This window comes from Neolamprologus multifasciatus, chromosome 7 (assembly GCF_963576455.1).
Source record: "Neolamprologus multifasciatus chromosome 7, fNeoMul1.2, whole genome shotgun sequence".
Taxonomy (NCBI): domain Eukaryota; kingdom Metazoa; phylum Chordata; class Actinopteri; order Cichliformes; family Cichlidae; genus Neolamprologus; species Neolamprologus multifasciatus.
Genome location: NC_140445.1, coordinates 44,011,518 through 44,036,332, shown reverse-complemented (window position 1 = coordinate 44,036,332; position 24,815 = coordinate 44,011,518). Strand labels below are relative to the sequence as shown.

Sequence of the window (24,815 nt, the reverse complement as noted above, 5' to 3'; positions counted from 1 at the left end):
CATAATGTTCTGGAAAAAAAACAATTTCTGCAGTTATTCAACACTAAAGCTTAGGAGCAGAAGAGGAGATAAAATGTTTTTTTTGTTGAGATATTGAGTTAGTATCAATTGTCCAGTTGTATTCATCTGTGGTACTTCTTTTTAAATTGCTCCTAGTTTTCAAAGAAGATATCACTGTGTGTGAGTCTGGACCTGCATGTTTGCTGGTGAACACACATAACTGTGAGGCAGTAATGTTTAGTTTTGAAAGATGCAAGATCAAGTAATTGGTTATACAGTAGCCTCATGGTTTTTAACTTGTATCCACAGTGAGCTGTTTATGTTATTTTTTTAATCATTCTTCTGTTTATATGTATCACAACAAATCAAACTATTAAAGTAACCCAATTTAACATGTATGAGTTTTTCTTCTTCCCATTTCCCCAGTCTAGACAAATACTGAAAATATCAAAACTATTAAAATAACACATATAGAATTATGAAGTAAAGAGTGGATTTGATCATTCAAATTACTTTTTTATAGAATCTTCTTTATGAGGTTTCCACCTTTTACTGTTCAGTTTTATTATCACTGAAGACAAAATTGTTTTCTAAACTTGTAACTGGTGCTATATGGAGACGTTAATATGACATCTCAGAGGTTTTTATGTTCATAATGGATCAAGAGAATTTGTTGCGTTTGTTAAGTTACCAATGCACCAGTGGCTACAAGGTTAATAAGTTGTCATGTGTATATATTAATATATATATTTTTGTTTTTTCTTCTTTTGTTCAGTTTGGCCTCCCATTGCTCTGACAGTAGTTTTAGTGGCAGCGGCAACACTGTGTAAGGAACAGGGAATCACGGTTGTTGGTGTCTGCTGTGTCTACGAGATCATTTGTTGCACAGGGGGTAAGGATCAGAAACTTTTTGTGTCTTGTGTCATAAAACATTCTATAAATTATGTCTACATCTGAACACACACACACACACACACACACACACACACTGTATCACAGTCATCCAGCTTTTTGTATTTACCCATGCTGACCACAAGATTTCTGCTTTGGAGATACTCACACTCAGTTATCAGGCTATAAACAGTTTGACCCTTAGAACCAAGTGCACCAACTTCAAGAGTAGACTGTTCAGATCTTGACATGTCTTCTATCAATGCTTTATCTTTGACTGTTCATAATGTTTGTTGTTGTTGGTTGTTGTTTTTTATTTCTTCTATAGGCATAGATTTCATTATTCAGAGGTTGCTTTCCTGGAATAATATGTATATATCATATGGGTATTGCTTTACATGATGATGGTAAGTTGATTGTTTCTGTCTTTTTTGCCATTCTCAGTTTACATTGCCCATGCTGGTGGACACAATATGGCAAGTTCTGCAGGGTAAAGATGGGTTTCCCTATGCTGTCCTGCAAACTCTTCTGAAGCTCATTGTCCTAGTCATCAGCACCCTGCTGCTCGTTATTATCAGGGTCCAAGTCATTCAGTCCCAGCTTCCTGTCTTCACAAGGTAGGCAGTGTTACGGATGGAAAACTCACCTGCATTTTAATAAAATAAACTTTAGCCAGTTTTGTTAATTATTTATTTATTAAGCTAAGCCAAGTGAACATGACAGGAATAACAAGAACGACAGACGGTTCTGCTCAAAGGTCATTTTCATAGGAAGGAAAAGCCCAGTTTCAGTCATTTAGTGAACTGCTAAAAGGCACACATTTCACAATTTAAAAATATATTTTCTCTAAGCAAAATGATGTGTTGAAGAATTTTCAGTTTGTTTTAATTGATTTGTCATTAAATCTTGAGTTTGCCCTATTTTTTTTTCCTCTCCAGACAAAAGAAAAATAAATTAGAAGCGGCCACTAAAAATATATATATATGTTATATAGAAATTATAGAAATTATATATTTATAATTTGTATTGTAAATGTAGTCTGGTAACATCAATTTGGTTTTCTTGGATTATATAATATTTACCAAGTTTTTCTTTATTGTTCTATAATAATGTCTTACAGATAAGCAGTCACAAAGTGCTGTTAAAAAAAATAGAGTAAAATAATAAAACTAGGCGGAATCACAGTAAAATAGAAACAAGCAAGGGCTGTTGTACAAAGCCTCTCTTTGACTCTCCCCCACTGGTGGTTGTTGTACTCCCTCCTCCTCCTATCTTTCAATGTGTTCTACACTTAGACTTTATCCTGGCAGGCCCCATTAGTATAATTTAGCACACAGACTGACCTTTCTTCCTAGCACTTATCTTCATATAAGTGTTATATGAATAGGAAATAATAGAATTTTCTTCTGTCCAATTATAGTAACAAATTCTATTTGTCTATGGGTCACTTTATGAGGAAGTTTGTCTCACCACATATGTCATGGGAAAAGTATGGTCCTCGCTCTGTTGTTACAGAACCTCCCACAAAGATAGTTTGGAGTATTTGGTACACCGGTAATTAGAGGCAGGGCGATATGACCAAAAATATTTATCACGATATACATTTGAAAATTTGCGATAACCAATATAACTGACGATCTAATCGACACTAGGACAAATTACTTTACAACTCCACAACTTTATTAGTGCAAAAAACACCCATCAAGTATTTTCACTTGAACAAGCAGTCTGTTTTTTTATGTGCATTAAAGCTATATAAAAATTTTTACTGTGCAAATGCAAATCCTTGCTGACAGTTTAACCAAAAGGGATTTCCAGTGAAATTGGCCGACATAGTCCTCAGCATAACCATGTATAATATCCACAAAAGAGGTTATACACACGCAATACCTTAATATTATGTTGAAGCACAGTACGCATCACTCTCGCGATGCTCAGCTTAGCAAAGTCGTATTGAAACATTTGACAGATTTTCGAGCACCGTGTACCACATAAAATAGTTTCGAGGTCAGTAAACACAACCAGAATTCATACATAAGGCACACGGGATTATAAGGGGCACTGTCGATTTTCAGAAAAATCAAAGGATTGATTTTAAGTGTGCCATATGTTCCAAAAAAACACGGTAATAACGACGGCCCGCTAGCATGCCTCTACCAAAAATAGTGCTTTGTCGTGTATCTGACGGACAAAAGCTAAAACCAGTTCCACACCACTGAAGTTGCAGCATTTTACAAACCAATTCTGGTTCATCTGTTTCATTCACAATCCGGTTTCGCCCTCAACATTCGCCGTCACCGCCATGCTTTTTCCGCCATGTGTGTATGAAACCAAAGGCACTGCACAATGCGCGTTTTACCCATATTCTAATCGCAATATTTCATTTTCTTATCGTTGCCCAACCATTATACCGGTATTACTGTGAACGGTATGATATGGCCCAGCCCTACTGGTAATTACTAAAAACTTCAGTGCTGAATGAATTGGAGGCCGAGTCAACTGATGCCTTTATTACAAAGCAGCATACTCCGTATATTTCTCAATCTGGCTTGACTATACCTACAAACTAAGATAACCAGCAGTTATGTTGAGTGTTGCCATAGTGGTGGTTATCAACCTGGTAGGTCAAGCAACGAATGATAATCCTTAAATTAGAGAAAGAAAACTGCTGATGGTCCAAATGTGTAGCTAAGTTAATAGGCTTATCGCTATTGCTGCCCTTTTATTAAGGCACAAGTACATTGACTGAATTTAGTTTTGAATTCCATAAAGATGTTTCTTTTATTGACCGCTAAAAGAAAGGCATCTTTATGGATTTTTTTTTTTTTCAGCCATCTTAGGACCAAGTTAAAAAGTAGCGTGAAAGCCAGATTTAGATCATCATTGAATAGGACTTTGTATTTACAGGAATGCATTCTACAAAACAACTGAGTAATTTAAAGTGTTAATCTGTTATCTCAAACACTGCTTGCCACAGAGGAGGGTTATGGAAACCCGCTGAAAATTGCCTCACTAACACCTAATTTTGCTCTGATTTACGTGCATTCCAACTTAAAGAAAACATACTAAAGACCAGAGAGATACTAAAACAAGGAAGGGCTGTTTTTGAAGGCCAAGAACAGGGAAGATAATGGATTTTGCTGATATTTATGTATAGAAGACCTGAATGGGGTAATGTGGTTGTTAGCACTGTGGCTTCACAGCAGCTACACATTGGTTGACGCGATAATTCTCAACAGCTGTTGTGATCACCTCAGTTTAATTAATAATAAACGCAACAGAGGAGATTCTGTTGAATTGCTAATAACATAAAACTGTTGGGTTATTTTTGTACTTTTTACACTTTTTCATACACAAGCTACTGTTAATCTCACTTATCTTACTATCCTGCTAATGTGCTTTAATGTGTAATACCACTGGAGGGAAAAAGAATAAAGGAACACTGTCATTGCTCAAAACAATTTCAGAGTAGGATTTATCAACTGCTGTATGAGATTCAATGTTCTCTCTTCGTTCTGCATAATATACTATTCAGTGTTTTATTCTCTCTAACACTGGGTTTGCACAGATGTTGCAAGAAAGCCTGTTCATCAGCTATTCTCTTTGTGCCACACAACAAGCTTTATATTAGGTGGATGGCGTTATATTAATCAATTGGATCATCCCTCTGTTTGCCAAAGCCAATGGGCTTGACGGTTTTTCTTACTGAAACCTTGTAAGTCAAGTAAAGTTAAAGAATTAGCTTCCTTTATAAGCTATTCTTACATGACAAATATTAGAATGAATACCTTTTTGTATACAAGTATTACAATTACAATTATATCAGTGTTTCTCAACCATTGTGCCGTGGCACATAGGTGTGCTGTGAGAAATGATCAGTTGTGCCGTGGAAGATTATCTGGTTCCACCTGATTAGTACTCTAAGCAATCTGCGTGAGTAACAGGAAAAACAATTACATTCTCTTCCACTAGAGGGCAGTACAACTACCTTCTCTTCAATTCAACTGCCAGTAAAACAAAAGAAGAAATTACAGTCATAGACACAGCATGACTATAAATTATAGTCATGCTGTGAGACAATACAGATAAATATTTGAAAATAAAAAGTAGTCAATCTGACCTGGGTCCTGGAGAAAATTCCGACCCAGATGAAGGACCTAGGATGAGTAGTGGTCAGAAGAAAGCAAAAAAGGTATACTGGGGACAAACCAAGCCAATTCCGCTATACTTGGTGGGGAAAAATTATCAATATGCTTTTTGGGACTTTTTTTTTGGGGGGGGGGGGGGTGTCATGGCTCCAAAAGGTTGGGAAACACTGCATTATACTACTGGCTTATTTACTTTCATGTTAATCTGTAAAATCTTATGTAACATACTGTTTCATAATTACCAATTAAAAATATAAGCCTAGAGGCTACGGCCCCTAATGAGGACACCTGATCTTTCTTATTTAGGTATGAACACAAAGCTGACAGCATAAATCAAAGATGAAAACCAGAGACTTTAAGGAAACTTTAAAGCGATCTTCACGGTGATTCTACTGTAGAAACATGAACAGGTAGAAATAGAGGCTGCAGCCTGACTGGTGATTAGTTTGTTACTCGTTGAAGTTCAGCAGCGATTGGCTTCACCGCAAATACCAGCTCACCTTATCACGGCTGGGGTCAGCATTTACTCAGCTTTAACATCACTCTGGGCTCTTGGCTAATGTAGCATTAGCATGCTGTGCTTGCAGAGAGCTAAAGTTGTGTTAACAGTATAATGCAATAAAAATAAAAGTAATGTCCATATCCACACTGTAAACTGCGCCACTATTTTCCTTCTCCAACACATGAACTGAAATCAACTGATCGCAACGAGAGTGCAAGAACCGATAAGCGGAATCGATAGAAAGGCAGACTAACAATTCCAAGCAATTGAACTTCCCATCCCTACCTATCATCTAGTATTATATTGAACAGTAGAAAAATGCTATACAAGAATCAGTCCGTTTACCATTAACTGATTTTCAGCATTAACATGAGTGTTTCCTCCACCCTGCCATTAGTATGCTTCACTGTTGAACTTGGGGACTGCATCCTAATCTGAACAACAGCCTTCTTGTGGTACTTAATTGTAGTACATGAATGTGCGGCGTAAACTTGTTTAAACTTTAGCTGATGTACCTTAAATATAACACACAGAACTATTAGTTATCATTGGAAGGTTTTTAACTATTTGTAAACACAATTTACAATAGGTCCTTTGTAATGTAGCTGAGAATTTTCATGGTAAATCTCTTTAAAACACAGAGCCAGATGAATGACAGATATTTAATGCCCAAATTCCTATAATATGGAGCTATTGTTGGGATATTCTAAGAGGTTAGAACACCATAAAAATGCCAGATTAGTAATAATTCAACTAGATTATGCATTTATTGAGCCTAAACTGTCTTGAAATTGTCTGCACAGGATCGAGCCTAATGCCATTTGACAGGAAAGATAAGATCCAGTTCCTAGATGGCCTAATCCTCAAGCTGTCTCCCGATTGTCTGAGACGATTTCTGTGTTCAAGCCATAACAATACCACACCTTTAGATTATAAAATCCCCAGCTGTGATCATTGTAGACTGAAACGCCTCTGTAAAGCAAGTTTGGGCAATGTGCTTTGCCCAAACAGTTCAGATACAAAACACTCCTGCGGTTCCTATTGTAGCGTCTTTACTGGCAGCTGCATAGATAAACCCAGAGACCATCTTGTTATGAGATCACACCACCAGTAGCGACTGTTCATCATATCGGTAATTTGAACTATAAACACTTTGAGATCCCTTTTAGAGCAAGGCTGTCAAACTCATTTTCACAGAGGGCCACATCAACATAATGGTTGGCCTCGAGGGCCAGAGTAACACTATGAATGTAACAAAATGCAATGTAATTTAAAATAAACGAAATCACCCTTGTTTATATTCTTAGATAACTGTTTCTGTATTAAATTCTGTATGCATTGAAGTCAAGGGGGGCAGGACTATGGCACAACCAGCGTACGACAGAAGCGTAGTGATTTATGTAGATTTGTGTTGTGTCCTGGAGGAATTTCATTTGTCAGATAGAAAGCAATTAAACTTAGATACAATACAAATGCACTACAGTATAATATTGTATTGCACACTATTATATACACTCCAAAGTCCCACATTTCATGACATCTACGGTTTTCCTTATTTTTTCACCCTGCACATTTATTATATACTTTATTTCAAGAAGAATATAATGTGATCAACAGCATCTGATATCAAAAATAAAATATAAATTCTGAATCATTTTTCTTTACTTGTTTTGCAGTAATTTGATCCTTCCAATCAGATAGAATAAAGCATTCATGATTTAAGAATTTCACGATAACACCAAGGAAAAGGAAAGTGGATAATATGTAATGTTTATCATCTCCTTCTCTCCCTATGTAATGTTCTTGCAGATTTGATAACCCTGCAGCAGTCAGCACTACACCCACCAGACAACTGACTTTCAACTACCTACTTCCTGTAAATGCATGGCTCCTGCTGAATCCCTCAGAGCTCTGTTGTGACTGGACTATGGGCACAATCCCCCTGGTGGAATCACTTGTAGATCTGCGTAACCTGGCTACACTAGTATTTTACATTTTTCTAGGACTGCTTGCTTATCACAGTCTGCGATACAGACACAGTTCTGCCAAGACAGTCATCATGGTGAGAGAAAATGTGGTTAAATAATGTATATATATTTGTGTGTGTGTGTGTGTGTGTGTGTGTACGTGTACATTTGTATTTTTTTTTTTCACAAAAATAAACCAGACAGTTAGGCAGTTCTGAAAACTAAAGTGTTACCTCTGCTTGGTCAGGTTGTAATCAGTTTGATGCATCATCTCCACATCCAGTGTGGGCATATGAGCCCCAGACTTAAATATACCCACCGCCCTGTTTCACTGTGGGTTTGATATATTGCAGTTTATTCTGTTTTGTTTGTCTCCTTACATTAACTCTTCTGCTACTGCCACAAATCTAAAACTTGTAATTATTTATATTATTTCTAGCCACTCACTGTGAAATATTAATGTCTTGTCCAACCCCAAGTGTTTGGCCCTTTTTTTTTTCTCCTGAGACCACTGCTAAAAGCTGTCTTTTGACAGTACTTCTGCTGATTGGATTTTGGCCTTCATTATTTTTTGTATCTGTGATAAGAGAGCTTTTCTGTTTCCCAGTAAACAAAGCTTAAGGTATTTGTCTTCTGGTGGTGTGGCCTTGACCGGTGACAGGCTTTTATTTGTTGCTGAAAAGCAGATGCACTTTGACATATAAAACTTTAATAGAACACATAACACAAATATATCTATGTTTTCCTTCATTTTGTTGAAAAATAGTAAATTGCCAATTGGATTTGAATGGAATTGGAAATGTATAGGATCATAAATATCTCCTTTTCACATCTTCTGTTTTTAAACATTCCCAAATCCTTATTTCTAGCTTTACATCAAAATAACACACAACAAAATAATAGATTTTCAGTACTGTAAGACTTTTGAACAGCACTCTTTATAACCATTGTTCATAAGTATTTAGGAAAGTTTGGAGGTCAGTAAAAAAAAATCAAAAGTATTACTAGTGAGACATATGACCAACAAAATGTGGTTTCCTTTCTTGGGGAACATAGCAAGGTTCTTGAAGTATTTGCACAATATTGACTTCAATTCAGTTTTAGTTATATAGCAACAGTCGCCTCAAAGTGCTTTATATTGTACAGTATTCATTGTACTCAACTCAAAATACAACAGTATTGTGACATAAAAATGCCTCTGTAATAGCCTAAGCATATGATCTACATAGGCCAAAATTGTGTTTTGTTTTTTTTTTGGGGGGGGGGGGGGGGTTGTTGTTGTTTTTTTTTAATAGCGCCTGTCTGCTTGTGGGGAAAAGAATAACATGCTGACTTGAATTACTTTCTACTACATTCTAACTGTAGGTCCTTTATCCCCCTCTGTAATGCCCTGGGTTCACATTGCATACAGTTTGCATAGCTTAATGGGATGTAAACAGATTCTAAATACTAGAACTCGTTTTTGTGTGTGTTTTTTAATGCAAAATGCCATCGGAGAGCCCTGACTTTAGAATAAAAAGTGGTTCCTTGTGTCCACTGGTCATATCCACTGCTTAGTAGACATTCCAGATAATGATACTTTATCCTACTAAATTGGGTAGTGGCTCAACATACAACCTGATGCAATAGTTTACCATTATGTTTTTTGTGGGGGGGGGGTTTGTTTGTTTTTTTTTAAGACAAATTTTATTACCACTCTTTGTGTATATTTCGCTTTTTTTGGCAAATGAAGTTGGCCAGCAGAAATGAGCAATGAAACACAAGTTCTTAGTTGAGCTTTGAAGGGATGAATGGGTGGTGAATGTTTACAGAGGTACATAGAAACAAATTAGCATGTGTTGTGCAATAGGTTCATTGTTCTCATGCTTAAAGGTCAGTAAACTTGCTCACAATATTGCTCTAAGCTTCAGCTTTAGAAAGGGGAACACAAGTCAGCACAAAAAACTGAATAATGACCTTTTGCATTGTTTACTCTGGTTTGCTAAGAGCCTTTTGGAAAATGTTGCATAACAATATCACAACATATTAACATACTGCATCACTGCAAGGTTGCCAGCTGTCTAACATGGAGCATGAGATATTAATAAATAGTTTTAGACAACCACTGTCCGCTGAGGAGCCCCATTCTAGATTGTAGATGTGCTGCAGGAACTATCACAGAGTCAGTTTTTAGTGCTGAAGCCCGTCTTTATTTGGAATTCTGTTTGATATTTTGGAGATTGGTCAGTCCAGTAGTTTTGCATATTTGTAAGATGAAATCATAGAAAAACTTTGTAGGCGTTTAGCTGATAGCAAAACTAAGGCTGAGTTCAAAGAGATGTAGTGTGTGAACTTGGTGGCATTGTGGCTAATGTGACATCAGTTTTACCTTTAGGTGGGTTTTTTGAGGGGGGGGGGGGTTGTGTTTGTGTTTATTTTGCTTTTGTTTTTGTTTTTTAAATGAATCCTTTTGTAGATAGACAGTAAATGTCATTCCTATATCGTCATGTAGCAAGCTTTTAAAGAGTGCTTGTTTTAGGTGATCACTGGTGAAGAACATGAAGCTAACATGTTTGTCATACAAAGATGAGAAATCCTGCAAATTATTGTAAGTTTTACAAATTACAGATTTTAACCTAACCACCTGCTACCTACAAGTGAATGAAGTATTAATGAACTTAATGAGCTCCCAAATTGAACACATGTCAAAATCCAGTTTTCTTGTTTTTAGTTACACTTTTTCCTTAGTTTAGTTTCACTTTTTCTCCATGCTAATTTTTGACTGTTTAAGTATTTCAAAAAAAGAGCTCTGAGCTTGTCATATGAACTGACATATTATTTCTTTCTTTTGTGCGTGTTTGTGTGTGTCCTGCAGGCCCTGTCTTTGATTGTCCTGCCTTTTATTCCAGCATCCAACCTCTTCTTCCCTGTGGGGTTTGTCGTGGCAGAGAGAGTACTTTATGTTCCCAGTATGGGCTTCTGTGTTCTTGTTGCACATGGATTCAAGATGATCTCAAATAAAGGGTAGGTTCTTGTCCAAAATGACGTTTAAAAGAAGAATCCCTCAGAAGTGCAAAACTGTTTGTGAAATTATGAGTTTCTGTTTGTGGTTACACTTTTACCCTTTTTTGTTTTGTTTTTTAATATTGGTGCAGATATTTAGGTTTTGTGAAGATTGTGAAAATGTATATTTAAAATTACATTGATCTGCTTAATAATTTTCTTTGTAGACAATTGAAGAAGATTTCCTGGTTGATGATTGGAGTGCTGCTAACTACGTACACAGTGAAAACTTTTCATAGAAATTGGGACTGGGAGTCAGAATATACTCTCTTTACATCTGCCTTGAAGGTATGATGGAAATGCTGTTTTTGTGGTGGCAGAGTGTCATGTCAGTTTGCCAATGTCTGTAAACACCTTGTGATTAAAATTTTTGAGTAAACCAGAATTAATCATCCACTCACAAAACAGACGAATGTTTCTTATCGTTATCTCTTTTAATTTGTCATCTACTCAGGTTAACAAGAACAATGCCAAGTTGTGGAATAATGTTGGCCACGCTTTAGAAAATCAGAACAATTATGCAAAGGCTTTGCGGTATTTTCTCCAGGCTACTCGAGTCCAACCAGGTGAGACACTTTGATGTCATTCATAAATCATTGAAAAAGGAAGGATGGTTTCATGGAAGTGATGAAAAATCCACTACAGTTTGCAAAATTCTTTCTACTATTTGTTTTTTTTTTGGTGGAGGATACCAAATGAGGTTACAGTATTTTTCTTTGTGTTGAGAGTAACTGTTTTACTTGTTGTTCTACCTGTTCCAACAGGTATACAAAAACAGAAACACAGTATAATACAGTATAACTGCTTTAAACACTAATATTAAATGAAAAAGACCCAATTACAGTTGAAGTGTAGACATTCAGCTTAGTTTAGTGATTGCATAAAAATGTGAGGAACTAAAGCATTTTTAAACACAATCTCTTCATTTCAGGGACTCAACTTAAGTAACTAAAAATAAAATTTCATTTCTAATGAAACTTCATTTCAAATACTTAGTTGGGTTTCCTCCATTTTAACGCCAGGTCTATACTGCAGCAGCTTTCAGTTGGTTTTTGTTTGTGTGCCTTTCTGTCCGAAGTTTAGTCTTCAACACGTGAAATGCATGCTCGATTGGGTTAAGATCAAATTTCTGACTTGGCTATTCAAGAATATTCCACTTCTTTGCTTTAATAAACTCCTGGGTTGTTTTGGCTGTATGTTGTGAAATGCCTCCCAATTATTTAACTTCATTCAGCTCATTTTGGGCAGACAATAGGTCTCTAAATACCTCAGAATTCCTTCGGCTGCTTCTGTCCTGTGTCACATCATCAGTATTATCTAATGTCCCAGTGCCACTGGCAGCCGTGAACGCCCAAGCCATCACAGTGCCTCTGCCGTGTTTTACAGATGATGTGGTTTGCTTTGGATCGTAAGCTGTTCCACGCCTTTTCCATACTTTTTTCTTGCCATCATTCTGGTAGAGGTTGATCTTGTTTTCATCTGTACAAAGAATGTTTTTCCAGAACTGTGCTGGCTTTTTTAGATATTCAATCTAACCTTTCTATTCATCAGTGCTTGCTTTCTTTCTCAGGATGTACCAAGCTGTAAATTTAGTCACTTCTAATATTGTAGCAATTTCTCAGATGGGTTTTTCTGTTTTCGGAGCTTAAGGGTGGCTTGTTTCACCTGCATGGAGAGCTGCTCTGACCGCATGTTGCCGGTTCACAGCACAGTCTTTCAGATGGAAGCACCAGACCTCAGATCAGCTCCAGGCCTTTTATCTGCTTAATTGATAATGACAAAACAAAGGAATTGCCCACACCTGCCAATGAAATGGCCTCTGAGTCAACTGTCCAATTACTTTAGGTTCCTTTAAAAAGAGGGTTGCACATGTTAAAGAGCTGAAACTCCTAAACCCTTCATCCAATTTGAATGTGGATGCCCTCAAAGGAAAACTGTGTCCATGTCCACTATATAACTCTATTTGGAATATGTTTCAGTGAGAGAGAGAGATCTATTCTTGCCATTAACCATGGTGAGCATGAAAATGTTTGTTGATTGAAAAAGAATCAAAGAAAAATCCCTTACCATTGTTCAGTGGATCTTTCTATTGTTTATGTTAGACTAAACCATCTATCAGTCTACATGAAGGAAATTAGCCTTTGTGCTCTAGCCCATTAGTGCTCTACCCATGGTGTAGCCAAAAAGACCCATAACAGTCCTCAGGCCTATTTACTTTTCTGCCAGAAACCATGTTTTATGTCTGTCATGTAAATAACCTCAGTTTCACTGGTGGCTGGATACAACTGCAAGAAAGTAATTCTAGCTTGAGATGGTCAGAGGTTCTCATTGTACGTCTCATAACATTGTTCATTTTTCAATTTGTAGGAATAGTAAGCAAGTACAAGTCATTGTGCTTTTTGATTATCTTATTTCAGGGTATGATTTTTGCTAATTTTGTTTGTCATGTAGAATTAGTTGTAAGGTTTCTTTGTTTTTTTTGTTTTTTTCTTATTTAAAAATGCACACAGCAACTATTGTACAATAGTTGCACTTACACAAGATACCATTTTTCCTCTTCAAATTCAAACAGCAAATCAAGGAAGCTTATACAGTGTGTGAAATACTTATTTCATTCCCTGCTGAGTTTTTCTCCCTTGCAAACAAATGAATAATCTACATTTTTTATGGTAGTTTCATTTTAATGGAGAGAGACAGAATGTCAACTAAAAAACAAATCCAAAGGTGTCCACATGTCACGGAGTAAAATAAGTACTTGATCTCTAAGCAAAATATGACTTAGTACCCTAGTATTTTTTGTACGGTAAGATTGTTATTGGAGCACTTTTGCCTTTATTGGATTGTGGAGCAATGAAGGACAGGAAATTAGGAAGAAAGAGAGAGGCCTCTCTAAATCCTTTGTTTGTTGGCTTCTGCTTGGCATCTCAAAGCTTCAATTCCCTTGACAGATTTTCTATAGGATTAAAATCTGGATGTACTCCACTCCATGACCTTAATGTGCTTCTTCTTTAGCCACTCCTTTGTTGCCTTGGCAGTATGTTTTTGGTCATTGTGATGCTGGAAGAACCATCCAAGACCTTTCTTCAGTGTTCTGGCTAAAAAAAGGAGGTTCTCATCCAAATTTTTACAGTATACGTTCCATCCATTGGCCCCTCAATGCAATAGGTTGTCAATACACTTGGCAGAAATACAGCCTCAAAGGTTAATGTTCCCACCTCTGTGCTTGATTGTGGGGATGGGGTTCTTTGGGTCATAGTCAGCATTTCTCTTTTTTCAAACACAACCAATGCTAAAGAGCTTGATTTTGATTTCATCTGACCACGGCATTTTCTCCCAAACCTTCTCTGAATCATTACGTGTTAAATGGCAAGGTTAAGACAGGCGTATAGATCTGCCTTCTTGAATAGGGGGACACTTGTGGGCACTGCAAGATTTCAGTCCATTACGGCGTAGTGTGTTACCAGCGGTGTTCTTGGTGACTGTGGTCCCAAGCACCTAACAAGCACATATAAGTACAGACAGCCAGGATGTAGTTTTGGGCTGATCTTCCACCTTTCATGTAATGTTTTTTTTTTTCTGGATTTTTGGCTGATATGTTGTCTCTCTATTAAAATGAAACTACCGTAAAATTTAGAGACTTCATTTCTTTGTGAGCAAACTTATAAATTCAGCAGGGGTTTAAATAATTATTTCCCCACTGTAGGTAATCACTGCTTACATTATTGCTTGACTCTTCCAAAAACTCTTAACAGCTATGTCACGTGGTAAGCCAGTAATGTGACTTCAGATTGCATTGATAGTGTATCATAAACTGTTTGAACTACTGCTTCCAACCTCTTTCATTTAAGTTTTGGTAAAGTAGGAACTTGTTTTAACAAAGGATATTGTGCATTGCTCAAAAGACCTAAGCTGTCTGTTAATGCATTTGCTTGTTTTCCTATAGTCAGGGGAACAAAAACAATCAATGGGAAATTGTAAAATTAGATTAAGAATAAAGGGGGATAGACGACAATAGACTAAAGTATGGCAAAGAGTCAAAGAAAAAGCACAGAATATTGAGAAATTAAATGTAGGCTCCATCAAATGGGCTGCAAATTCGAATGTAACAGGGTGTTTCTGTGTAATGAAGTTAACTCAATGATTTAATTCGGCAGCAGTTTAGAAGAAATGAAAAGGGTGACTGTTGGAAGATTAAATGCTTACATAGTAACACTCTTGGCTAAAAATATGACCAAAAAAATCCCCTGGACATCTAGTTCAGTTGAAAGTACAACAAGCTTTTTTTAAACTTCACTTGACACATAGTTAATAGGCAGACAGTTGTTATGAGTCCATTCATTTTACTCTAAGATCTCATGACTGCAGTCAAACAGGCCAAAAGTGTAATCCTACTATCTAAAGTGTATCATTTCGATATCTTGGGCATCTGTCTGTCTGTGTGTTTTGTTTGTGCTTAATGCCTGAGTTTAGAGGAAGCCTACCATAAACTGAGATATCCACAGCTTTGCTGGTTCATCACCCACAAGTGTTTCCCAAAGATTAGCAATGTAAACAAATTTTTTCCAGCGAGGATTTCCTGCTCTGCTAATCAAGCATCAGTTCTGGCTTTACAAACTGACCTCTTTTAAAGCTTTCTTACGTCTTCCTAGAAGGATTAAATAAGCTCCTCAAAATAATGTTGCTTGTTTTGTCTTACACTATTGATGTTATAATTGAAAATCATTTATATTTTCTAGTCATGTTTAGCATTAGTTGGTATTTAATATAGTCATGTTTAGTAAATGTGTTAAAACACACATAAACAGATGGGGTAGGATTTTGTTTTCTCACTGCACTTTCTCATTCTTGTTGCTGCAGATGATATTGGTGCTCACATGAATGTTGGAAGAACCTACAAGAATTTGAACAAGTCCAAAGAGGCAGAAGAGGCTTACTTGGTTGCCAAATCCCTCATGCCGCAGGTATTTAATCATTTGCTTTTTTTGTTTTTTCTGCTTCCATTTATGCAATTGTTACTCATTCCTGGCTGTAAGGTTCATGGTAGTCACTGTTTACCACCTGATGGTGGCAGATCATGCAGCATACAATAGCCTTTCAGTCATATCATGGAAAACTTTAATTATATATAACGAACGTGGGCATGATGTTGATGAATTATAGTTATTTTGCTTATTTAATTACAATGTTAGGATCAACACTTACAGGATTATTCCTGGCTCAGATATGGGGTTTCTGGGGTGACTATACCTTACATGGCAGAAACATTAGTAAATATCCTTGTTATTTTAACTCCACATTCAGTAAATAAGTAAACAACAATTAACAAAACTGGTTGAAAAAGCAAAAATAACTTTCTCAAAATGCTAGGGACTTTGGTCTGGTCAAACTTTTACTGGGGGTACCAAGTTCTTCTATTCAGGAAAACAACCTTCCCAGGATTAAAGCAATGATAGTGATAAGAGTTATAGTTGCAAGGTGCATTACCCAGAAAGGCCTGAGCCAAAAAACAGGGACTAGAAATCTGCATTAAAATCTAATCTCTCATAACAGACTGTAATACGATGATTTTTTTCCACTCCCTTCAAATTCTCTGCTTTATTTGATGTTACACAAGCTTTGATTCTAATGAAATGTTGTTTGTCCACACATTAGGTTATTCCTGGTAAGAAGTATGCAACGCGTGTTGCCCCAAACCATCTCAATGTTTACATAAACCTAGCAAATCTGATCCGGGCCAATGATTCGCGGCTGGAGGAGGCTGATCAGCTCTACCGGCAAGCAATAAGCATGAGACCAGACTTCAAACAAGCTTACATCAGCAGGCAAGTTTTGTTTTGATTTTTTTTTAACTCTTTATCTGTCAGATAAAGAGTTAAAAAGGCACACATATTCTTTAATAAATGAATAAAATCACGATCTTAAATGTATTACTGTCAAAGATTTGTACTGAGACATTCCCCTTATCTCAAATTTTGTTGGTCAAGTAATGTAGTAATGTGTTAAAGTGTATATGTATTTATTTATTTGTTTTCTTTTTGACTCAGAGGGGAACTGCTTCTCAAGATGAACAAGCTTACAGAAGCCCGGGATGCCTATCTCAGAGCCTTGGAGCTTGATCGCACCAATGCTGACCTGTGGTATAACCTGGCCATCGTCTACATTGAGATGAAAGACCCATCTGAAGCCCTGAAGAACTTCAACCATGCCCTGGAGCTCAACCCACGCCACAAGCTGGCACTCTTTAACTCAGCACTTCTCATGCAGGAGTCTGGTGAGTGTAATGAGGATATAAATAATTTAACTCCAGTCTCCAGCTGAAGTAAAAGCATGATTGTTCCTCATAAGAGGAAGGAGGAGAGCCTTACTTGTCACTTGTTAAAGGAAATAACCTTGTATTACCTTTAGGGTGTAACCAGATGCTTATTTTGAAGCGCACACTGCATGTACTGACAGATGTTCTTAGCCAAGTTTCTGTTCATTCATCCTTCATCAGCTCAGTAATAAAAGTGTTTGCTAGTTTCTCCACCCATGTATTTTGTTTTTCTTTTTAAACACAGATGGCAAAACCCTAATATCAGTTGTAATGACTCAGCACGGGAAAAGAAACACAACTCACAATAATTTCTATTGAGAGCTCCATTAGGTTTTCTTGGTGTACAGGTGATTAGCTGACCTGCTGGTCATATTAACTTTATACTAGACAGACACTGTGTACTGGTCATACACACTGTTATTTACTTTAAATCCATCAGCGAACAGCAAACTAACCTGTTTATCCTGCACTAACTTGCAGAGTATTTCCTTTTTTTTTTTTTTGCCTGTCCCGTTTGGCTCTTTTGCCATCAGAATTATTGTCTAAAGGCGAAGAAAGATGCCCAACGGATTCACTTTACCAAATTGACCATCCCAGCCTTGCCATAATGGTCCATTTGATTCACCTTTTATTGTTCATTTTATTTTCACTTGCTGAATACGGGACAGACTTGACTGGGGGAAAGAAAGGGGAGAAAGAAAGAGGGAAAGAAAAACAGCTGAGAAGAGGGACGGGGGAGAAGGGCAAAAAACAAAAACCAACAGAACAAGCAGACAAAAAAAAATACATATATCGATCACCTGGATCACCTGTTGAGAAAGAGAAAAGAAAACAAGCAGAAGAAAACGAGAGTAATAGAATAAACAACATCACAATGATATATGGGAATATGATAGTAAATACTAAATATTAAACATTATTGTGCAGCACGTAAGATCGACAGCGCACAGTGTGCTTTGAGGTAGGAGCCAAAAAGGGTGTAGTTTGTGTGTGTGATCACCCGTGTGTACACCTGTGAGCATGGACGCGCTTGTTTTTTTGTTTTTTTTTTAAAAGGTTACTTCATGTAATGATCTGCTAGCAGAGTATTTCCATTCAACCGTTAAATAACACAGTTGGTCTACCTTTGTTTGTTTTGCAGCAGATTTCACAATATCACAAAAAAAACAATGTCACATGTACGACCCAGTATCTGACTTTAAAACATGAGGACTTGCGCTTTAAATTTCCATTTTATCAAATCTAACTTCTCTTCTTCCTCTCCTCTCCTGTCTTTGTACATCATTACTTCCCACTTCTGTTTTTAAATGACCCACCAAACTACTGCTGGAACATTGCTGCCGCAGGTCAATCAGAACGCCTTACTGATTGTAAGGGGCTAAACATATCAAGTACAGCACTTTTAAAAAAAAAAAGAATTTCTTGCAAAATTATTTGAAAAACATTAGCAATTACTTTATTAGTTAAGTTCATCAGAGCATGTTTGCACTTTCCTTTTGTAAGACAGTTTGTCAAACAGTTTGTATTTCGGGGAATTCTTGGTTCAACAGGTCTGGCAGTAATCGGGCCTGGCTCTAGCAAATGAAATCGAATTCAGCTTTTCAAAAAATGCATGCTATATGATTAGTTGAGATAATCTTCTTTTCCTGAATAAATTCAATTGTCATTTTAAAAATTTCTGTTTTGTTTTTACTCAGAGTATCTTTGTCTAATATTAAGATTAGTTTTATGCAAATGTGCAAAAAGAACAAAAAAATCCAGAAGGAGGCAAATATTTATTTTCCCTGTGTAAGAGTTGCAAGTTGGCAGGAGCCTATCCCAGCTACCATGGATAAATGGATGCAAGGATGGACAGATGGATAGCTCTGTATATGATCCGTAGTTGTCTGTCAGTTCTGACACCAAGAGCAATAAGTCCACAATCTTTTCTACCATAGATAAATAGACATGCATTGTAAGACAAATTTATTTCAATAAAGGTTAGCTTAACAGTGTGCTGTTGTAAAATAGACTGTCCTAGCATCCAGTACAGTCTCTCATAAATTCTACAGTCTGATTTTTAAAAGAGCTGAAAACCCATGCACATATTAACTCTCACAAACCTCCATCCCTCAGGTTTTTGAGTTGTGGATTCCATACTAATATATCAATATTAGCTAAATTTGGAGGAGAAAAGTCAATTAATCCACATTACAATACATGAAAAACCTCGGTTCAATCACTGGTGGTGCTGACTATCCACTCAGTGCCCTTAAGCGATTGTGGAAAAGGGACATAACAAAATCACAAAACCTCAAACTGTGAAAAAAAGATTGCAGTAAACATGGTTTACAAAGTCTGTTTCCAATGGATTTTGTCGCATTTAGCCATTATTGTTTTAAACTTTTTCATACCAGCTAAAGGTAAAAAAAAATCTTGCACAATGCACATAAAAGCACCTTTTGTGGTTGAATATCAACGTTTGATTACCCAAAGTCACCTTGTGCTTTGTGTCTGTTTCCTGTGACAGGTGAGCCCAAGTTCTGGCCTGAGGCCAATCGTCGTTTCCTCACCTATGTGGAGGAGGAGCCGGACGATGCCAATGGCTATTTCAATCTTGGCATGCTGGCCATGGATGCAAATGAAAATGCAGCAGCTGAGCGGTGGATGCGCAAAGCCATTGGTCTGCAGGCTGGTTTCCGCAGTGCTCTGTTTAACCTAGCTTTGCTCTACTCTCAATCAAAACGTGAAGTCGACGCATTACCTGTGTTGGATGAGTTGCTACACCACCATCCAGAGCACATCAAGGGCCTAATCCTTAAGGGTGACATCCTCATGAATCACAAGAAGGACACCCGTGGTGCTAAGGCCTGTTTTGAGCGTATTTTACGCATGGACCCCACCAATGTCCAAGGGAAGCACAACTTGTGCGTGGTCTACTTTGAGGAGCGCGACCTGCCACGGGCCGAGCGATGCCTGGAGGAAACGCTGGACCTGGCACCAAATGAGGAGTATGTGCGTCGCCACTTGAGTATTGTACGTAGTAAAATGGCTGCCATGAGTGCAGCAGGCCAACCACTGTCTTCAGCTACCACTGAGGGAGCAACCACGGAGGGGGTAGCTGCATCATCCAAGGAGGAAGTGCTGCAGAGTGTTAAGGAGGGCACAGAAGAGGCTGCTGCGGGTGGAGAGGAAGGGAGGGGTGTTGATGCAGTTGGAAAGGAGGTTGGGGATGAGAAGAATGAGCGGAAATCCTCTACAGAAAGTGTCAGAGGTGTGGGTGTGGACCAATCAAAATCTTTAGATAATAGCCAGTCTGACAAGCGGACTAAGGGTAAGTCCACTAAGGACATTAAAGATATAGAGAAAAAAAGAGCAGCTGCCTTGAAGAGACTAGAGGAGATTGAGCGCATATTGAGTGGTGATTGACATTGTTGCCATTTTTAGCTGGACTACTTTTCTGGAGCTCTTTAATGCTCCAACTAAGACTTCTCCCCTTTAGCAATGTGTAATCATAATCAATTATCACTTTATTTCTTTGATTTATCTGCTTTCACAGGCCACTCAGTATTGTCTGCTGGTTTAACATTAATTATTTAAGGGAAATTTTGATCTGCACATGAAATTCATAACATTAACAGTAAAATTAAGCACAAAGCAAACTTGGGATGATCTATTTAAAGCTTATGTAGATGCCTATGTGTGCATATGTGCTTTATCTGAATGGGATGACATATCATAGATCGGTAGTAGTTGTTTGTTTTTTCATTTGTAATCATTGTTTATCACTGGATTTTTTTTCTCTTTTTTTTGTCTCACCAAGATGTGAGTCATTGCGCTATTGTTTTTAAAAACAGAATGATTGTATCGTGGACAATTAAGGGAAGTGACATGTTTGCCAGATTTCCTCAAAGCAGGATTATATCTGCAGAGTTTGCCCCCTCAAAATAAAACATACAGTGAACAAAATGACTCCATACTACACTGACATCAGGCATATGTGTATTCCATTGCAGCAACATTTGTTAATCTTTATTGATCTCACTGCGTACTTCCTGCTACTGCCAGTACTCCTTGCAGTCTTTACCTCTTTACCTCAAAATTTCATTGTGAACCTATCTAAAGGTATTTATCTTATTCCTTTTGTCACATTACCCATCCCTCCCCCTAACATCTCTACAGCTGGCTCCTATGCTTCAGACACCATGGCCCCATTAGAGATGTTTTGGATGTGTTGTTTTTATTTGTTTTTTTCCCCTGCGTCTTTCCCGGTAAACTCCCATAGACATTGCTTTGACGTTGGCGAGACCCATTTTATATGACTGTCAGCAGTGACGCACGGTCATCCTCAGCGTCATGCGTTCTTCATTTGCCAAAGGTCCTTTCACATCAGAAGGGGAGGGGGGGATTTTCAGGGCACATTTGAAAATCCATCCGAAAATGGATCTCCCGACATACTTCTCTACAGTCATGATTTTTATTTTTTTGTTTTATCTTGCTGGAATTGAAACATTATTGGGGTGTTCAACATTTTCAAATTTTGATAATAGACCTTGTATTTGGAGCGGGGCGGGGGTGGTTTTTCCAGTATTTACAGCTATGTGATCAGTCGGATCAAAAATGCCCCGAAGTATCAACAATAAAACTACACTTGATCTGCTGGTGAACATGCACACATAGTTTTTTGTTTTGTTTTGTTTTTTTTAAAGTGCACAGATTTCTCCCTCTTGTGTCCTTGGCTCTTTTTTTTTTGTCATTACACCACTATAAAACCCTGTGGCTGATTGGCTACTGTTCAAGAGGTCTGATGCTTAAATCAGTAATGGTGAGGAAGTGACAAGCTAGAATACTACCTGGTACTTCAAATTGTTACTGTCACAGCCATCTACAGAAGCCGTGATAGTCATGAAGAGCAGCCTGTTGACTGCTGTTGTGTCATCCGTGTACAATTCATTGCTCAAAGTAAGCAGAAGTTTATTTTTCCTGTGAGGTGACAGCTGTGTCTTCACAGCTCCCAACATGATGTGGTTTCCTCTTCACAGTGCCGTAATTTGTTTCAGCAAATTGTTTTGCTTGGTACTTTTTTTTTTTTTTTTTTAAATTTCACATAGGAGATCTGATTACTGTAGATTAGGAGTATTGTAGTGGTACTACAAAATCTTGCTATGCATTGTGTGACCCTGAAAGTCTATGTACATACATTTACAGGATATTGTATCCAGTGTTATTTATTAATTTGGTATGCGCTAGATGTTTTTGTTTACCACTGGTAATGGTTTAATTTCAAGGTGCGTTATTTAGTCTCTGCAAATTTGTGTGTATCGTCATGTTTTGTTTTTGTTTTTTTTAAAGTCCTGGATTTCAGTAGAGTTCATGTCAGTGTTAAACATGTACGAAATCATTCAACTGGCTGTCCAGTTAAACAAGTACAGTTTGGAACAAGGATGCATCCAGTTTGCCACGATTTCTGTTTCGCCTCATTTTGAGTAATTTTTTGTAAGATTTTTTTGTTTTGTTTTGTTTTGGGGTTTTGTTTTGTTTTTTATCTATTGGTGGTGGGGGTGTCGGTTATTAAATAAAACTAGCTGAAAACTGTGCCTGTTCTTCTGTGTGTGTTACTAACGTACAGTAAATGTTCTTGAAATGGATTGATCCTACTGATTTGCTGCAGAAAGTTTCAGTCTTTGAAAAAGGAAGCTATTGCTAGAGGTGCCTTAAATCTGTTTCTTCTGATGGCTAATGGGGGGGGGGGTCCTGTGGTTGCAAAAAGGTTCAAGGTTGTGTAGAAGTCTAAAGTAAACAAAAATTACAAAATTTAAAGAGTAATTTATTTTTTCCCCACTGCTGTCAAATTTAACTGCAGGGTGACATGCAAGGAGGAGATAATTTGATCGGTCTCAAAACATTTCACCACAGCAGTATGAAGCAAAAGTCAATTAGTCAATTAGTCTGACCTGGGGTTAAAAAAAACAACTTTTGTACAGCGTAGGAATAAAACATCACATGACAACAAAGCAAGAATTCTTCAACACTTTGAACTGTGCCAGGGCCAAATCTGTCAGCCTGAGAGGAACAGAGAGTCAGTAGCTGTCAGTAGCTGCCAGTCAAAATGTGTCTTTCATGCAGTGTGATGTACTGTTGGCCCCAAAGCCTTGTGCTGTCCAAATATACCGGCTGTGTGTTTTGAGATTATCTTGTCAAAAGATATGTGAAAAACTCTGAGATTTTTTTTTCACAAGAACTTTTCTTTTCAACTATAAAAACTAACTGCAAAATCATATGCACAGGTTTTCATAATGTCACAGAAAGTGACCTTAGTGAAGGTTACAAATGATCGTCTTATGGCTTCTTACAGTGGATTCACTGTCCTGCTAGACCTCAGTGCAGTGTTTGATACTGTCGACCGTAATATGCTTTAAGAGTGATTATATCACTGTTTCCCAACCACTGTGGCGTGTATTACGGCCCTAGCAGGGCCGTAGGTGTGCTGTGAGAAAGGACCAGGTGTGCCATGGAAGGTTATCTGGTTCCACCTGATTAGTACTCTAAGCAATCGGCGTGAGTAATGGGTAAAGCAATTACATTCTCTTCCACTAGAGGGCACACACTAAAGTTAATTATGGAATTCCACAGGGTTCAGTGCTAGGACCAGTTTTGTTTATGCTTCGCTTAGGCAGTATCATCGGAAGGTATAGCATACATTTTCACTGCTATGCAGATGACACAACTATCTATCCATGAAGCCAGATAACACGCACCAATTAGTTAAAATGCAGGAATGTCTTTCCTATTTCAGTAGCGGCCAGGCGAGATACTCTACAGCAGAGAACAGGAGCAGCGAGCATGTCATTCGTCCTGTCTTCCTTCTCTCACCCCAACTGGTTGCAGCAGATGGCCTGTTAAAAGGGAGTTTTTTCCTTCCCACTGTCGCCAAAGTACTTGCTCATAGGAGGTCATATGATTGTTTTTCTCTATGCATTATTCTAGGAATCACAAAGGATTAGAAAAATGTGTGCTTTATTGTCAGACTATTTTCCAATCCATATTATACCTACAAGTCAAACATTTCCACTGATATTTTTTCTTTATTTCTCACACATTCACTTAAAACAAAACAAACAAGCAAAATAAACATTTCTATTTCATATATTTTGCACGGCGTGAACGCGTTAGCGCAGTGCAGCCCCACACACGGGGGCCATGGGCGCGTTGTGTGCACTACCATCCAAAAACTAGAGGGGGAGGTACTCTGCACATGGCACATGCACAGACAGTGACTCAAAAATCTTCATCATGGGATACTACTAAAACAACACAGGGATCTTCAGAACATCTCCTCTCATAGCTGTTACATGACTGTGTAAACTGATTGATGCCACCATGATGAGATGATTAACAGTACACATGCACACACAAACAACACACATAATTTGACTTTAATTGCCCACAAAACTGTCAACAGGAAGTGCAACGAAGAAAGTCTTCCAGTTGGTCCCAAACAGTGCGACTGACACACAAAGGCTAAGAAAATGTTGCACAGATTAAATAACATGACGTTCAGTTTTTTTAAAGATGCTAATGCTGGACTGATGACGAATTGCTATGTTAGTGAACCCGTTTAAACAAAAAGCACTTGGTTTGGCGTATTTCCCTACATGATTCCTATATGTAGTGAAAGTATATTACAAAGCTGTATGAGTTTTCTGTGGCTTACAATTCACAATTTTCTGTAATTATTGTTAATTAATCAGTTCTATTAATCTGTTAGTAGAATTCTTTTTTTTTTTTTTCAGCATTGTTTGTTTGAAAGAAGCAAGCAGAGACACCAGAGGGGCTATAGGTACACAGAGCAGTCACTGGAGATTGTCCAGCTCTCTTGACCTGACTGACCAACCTGTGCACTACCTGGATTGAGAAAGTCTATGACTCAGTGCCTCAGACATGGAATGCCTAAAACAAGCTCAACAAGAGCC

General features: G+C 37.7%; 1 protein-coding gene across 1 annotated transcript in view; it reads left to right on the top strand.

Annotated features, from left to right (window-relative positions):
• The window catches only part of tmtc3 (transmembrane O-mannosyltransferase targeting cadherins 3), a 31,461-nt gene extending 9,024 nt beyond the window's left edge, over positions 1-22,437 (top strand). Inside the window, 11 exon segments of the mRNA XM_085165629.1 lie at positions 776-876; positions 878-892; positions 1,336-1,508; positions 7,351-7,603; positions 10,363-10,511; positions 10,718-10,838; positions 11,005-11,116; positions 15,408-15,511; positions 16,203-16,372; positions 16,595-16,821; positions 19,373-22,437. Of these exon segments, the coding sequence (XP_085021755.1) occupies positions 776-876; positions 878-892; positions 1,336-1,508; positions 7,351-7,603; positions 10,363-10,511; positions 10,718-10,838; positions 11,005-11,116; positions 15,408-15,511; positions 16,203-16,372; positions 16,595-16,821; positions 19,373-20,271 (2,324 nt within the window). The 3' untranslated portion in view covers positions 20,272-22,437.
• The last annotated feature ends 2,378 nt before the right edge of the window (positions 22,438-24,815 follow it).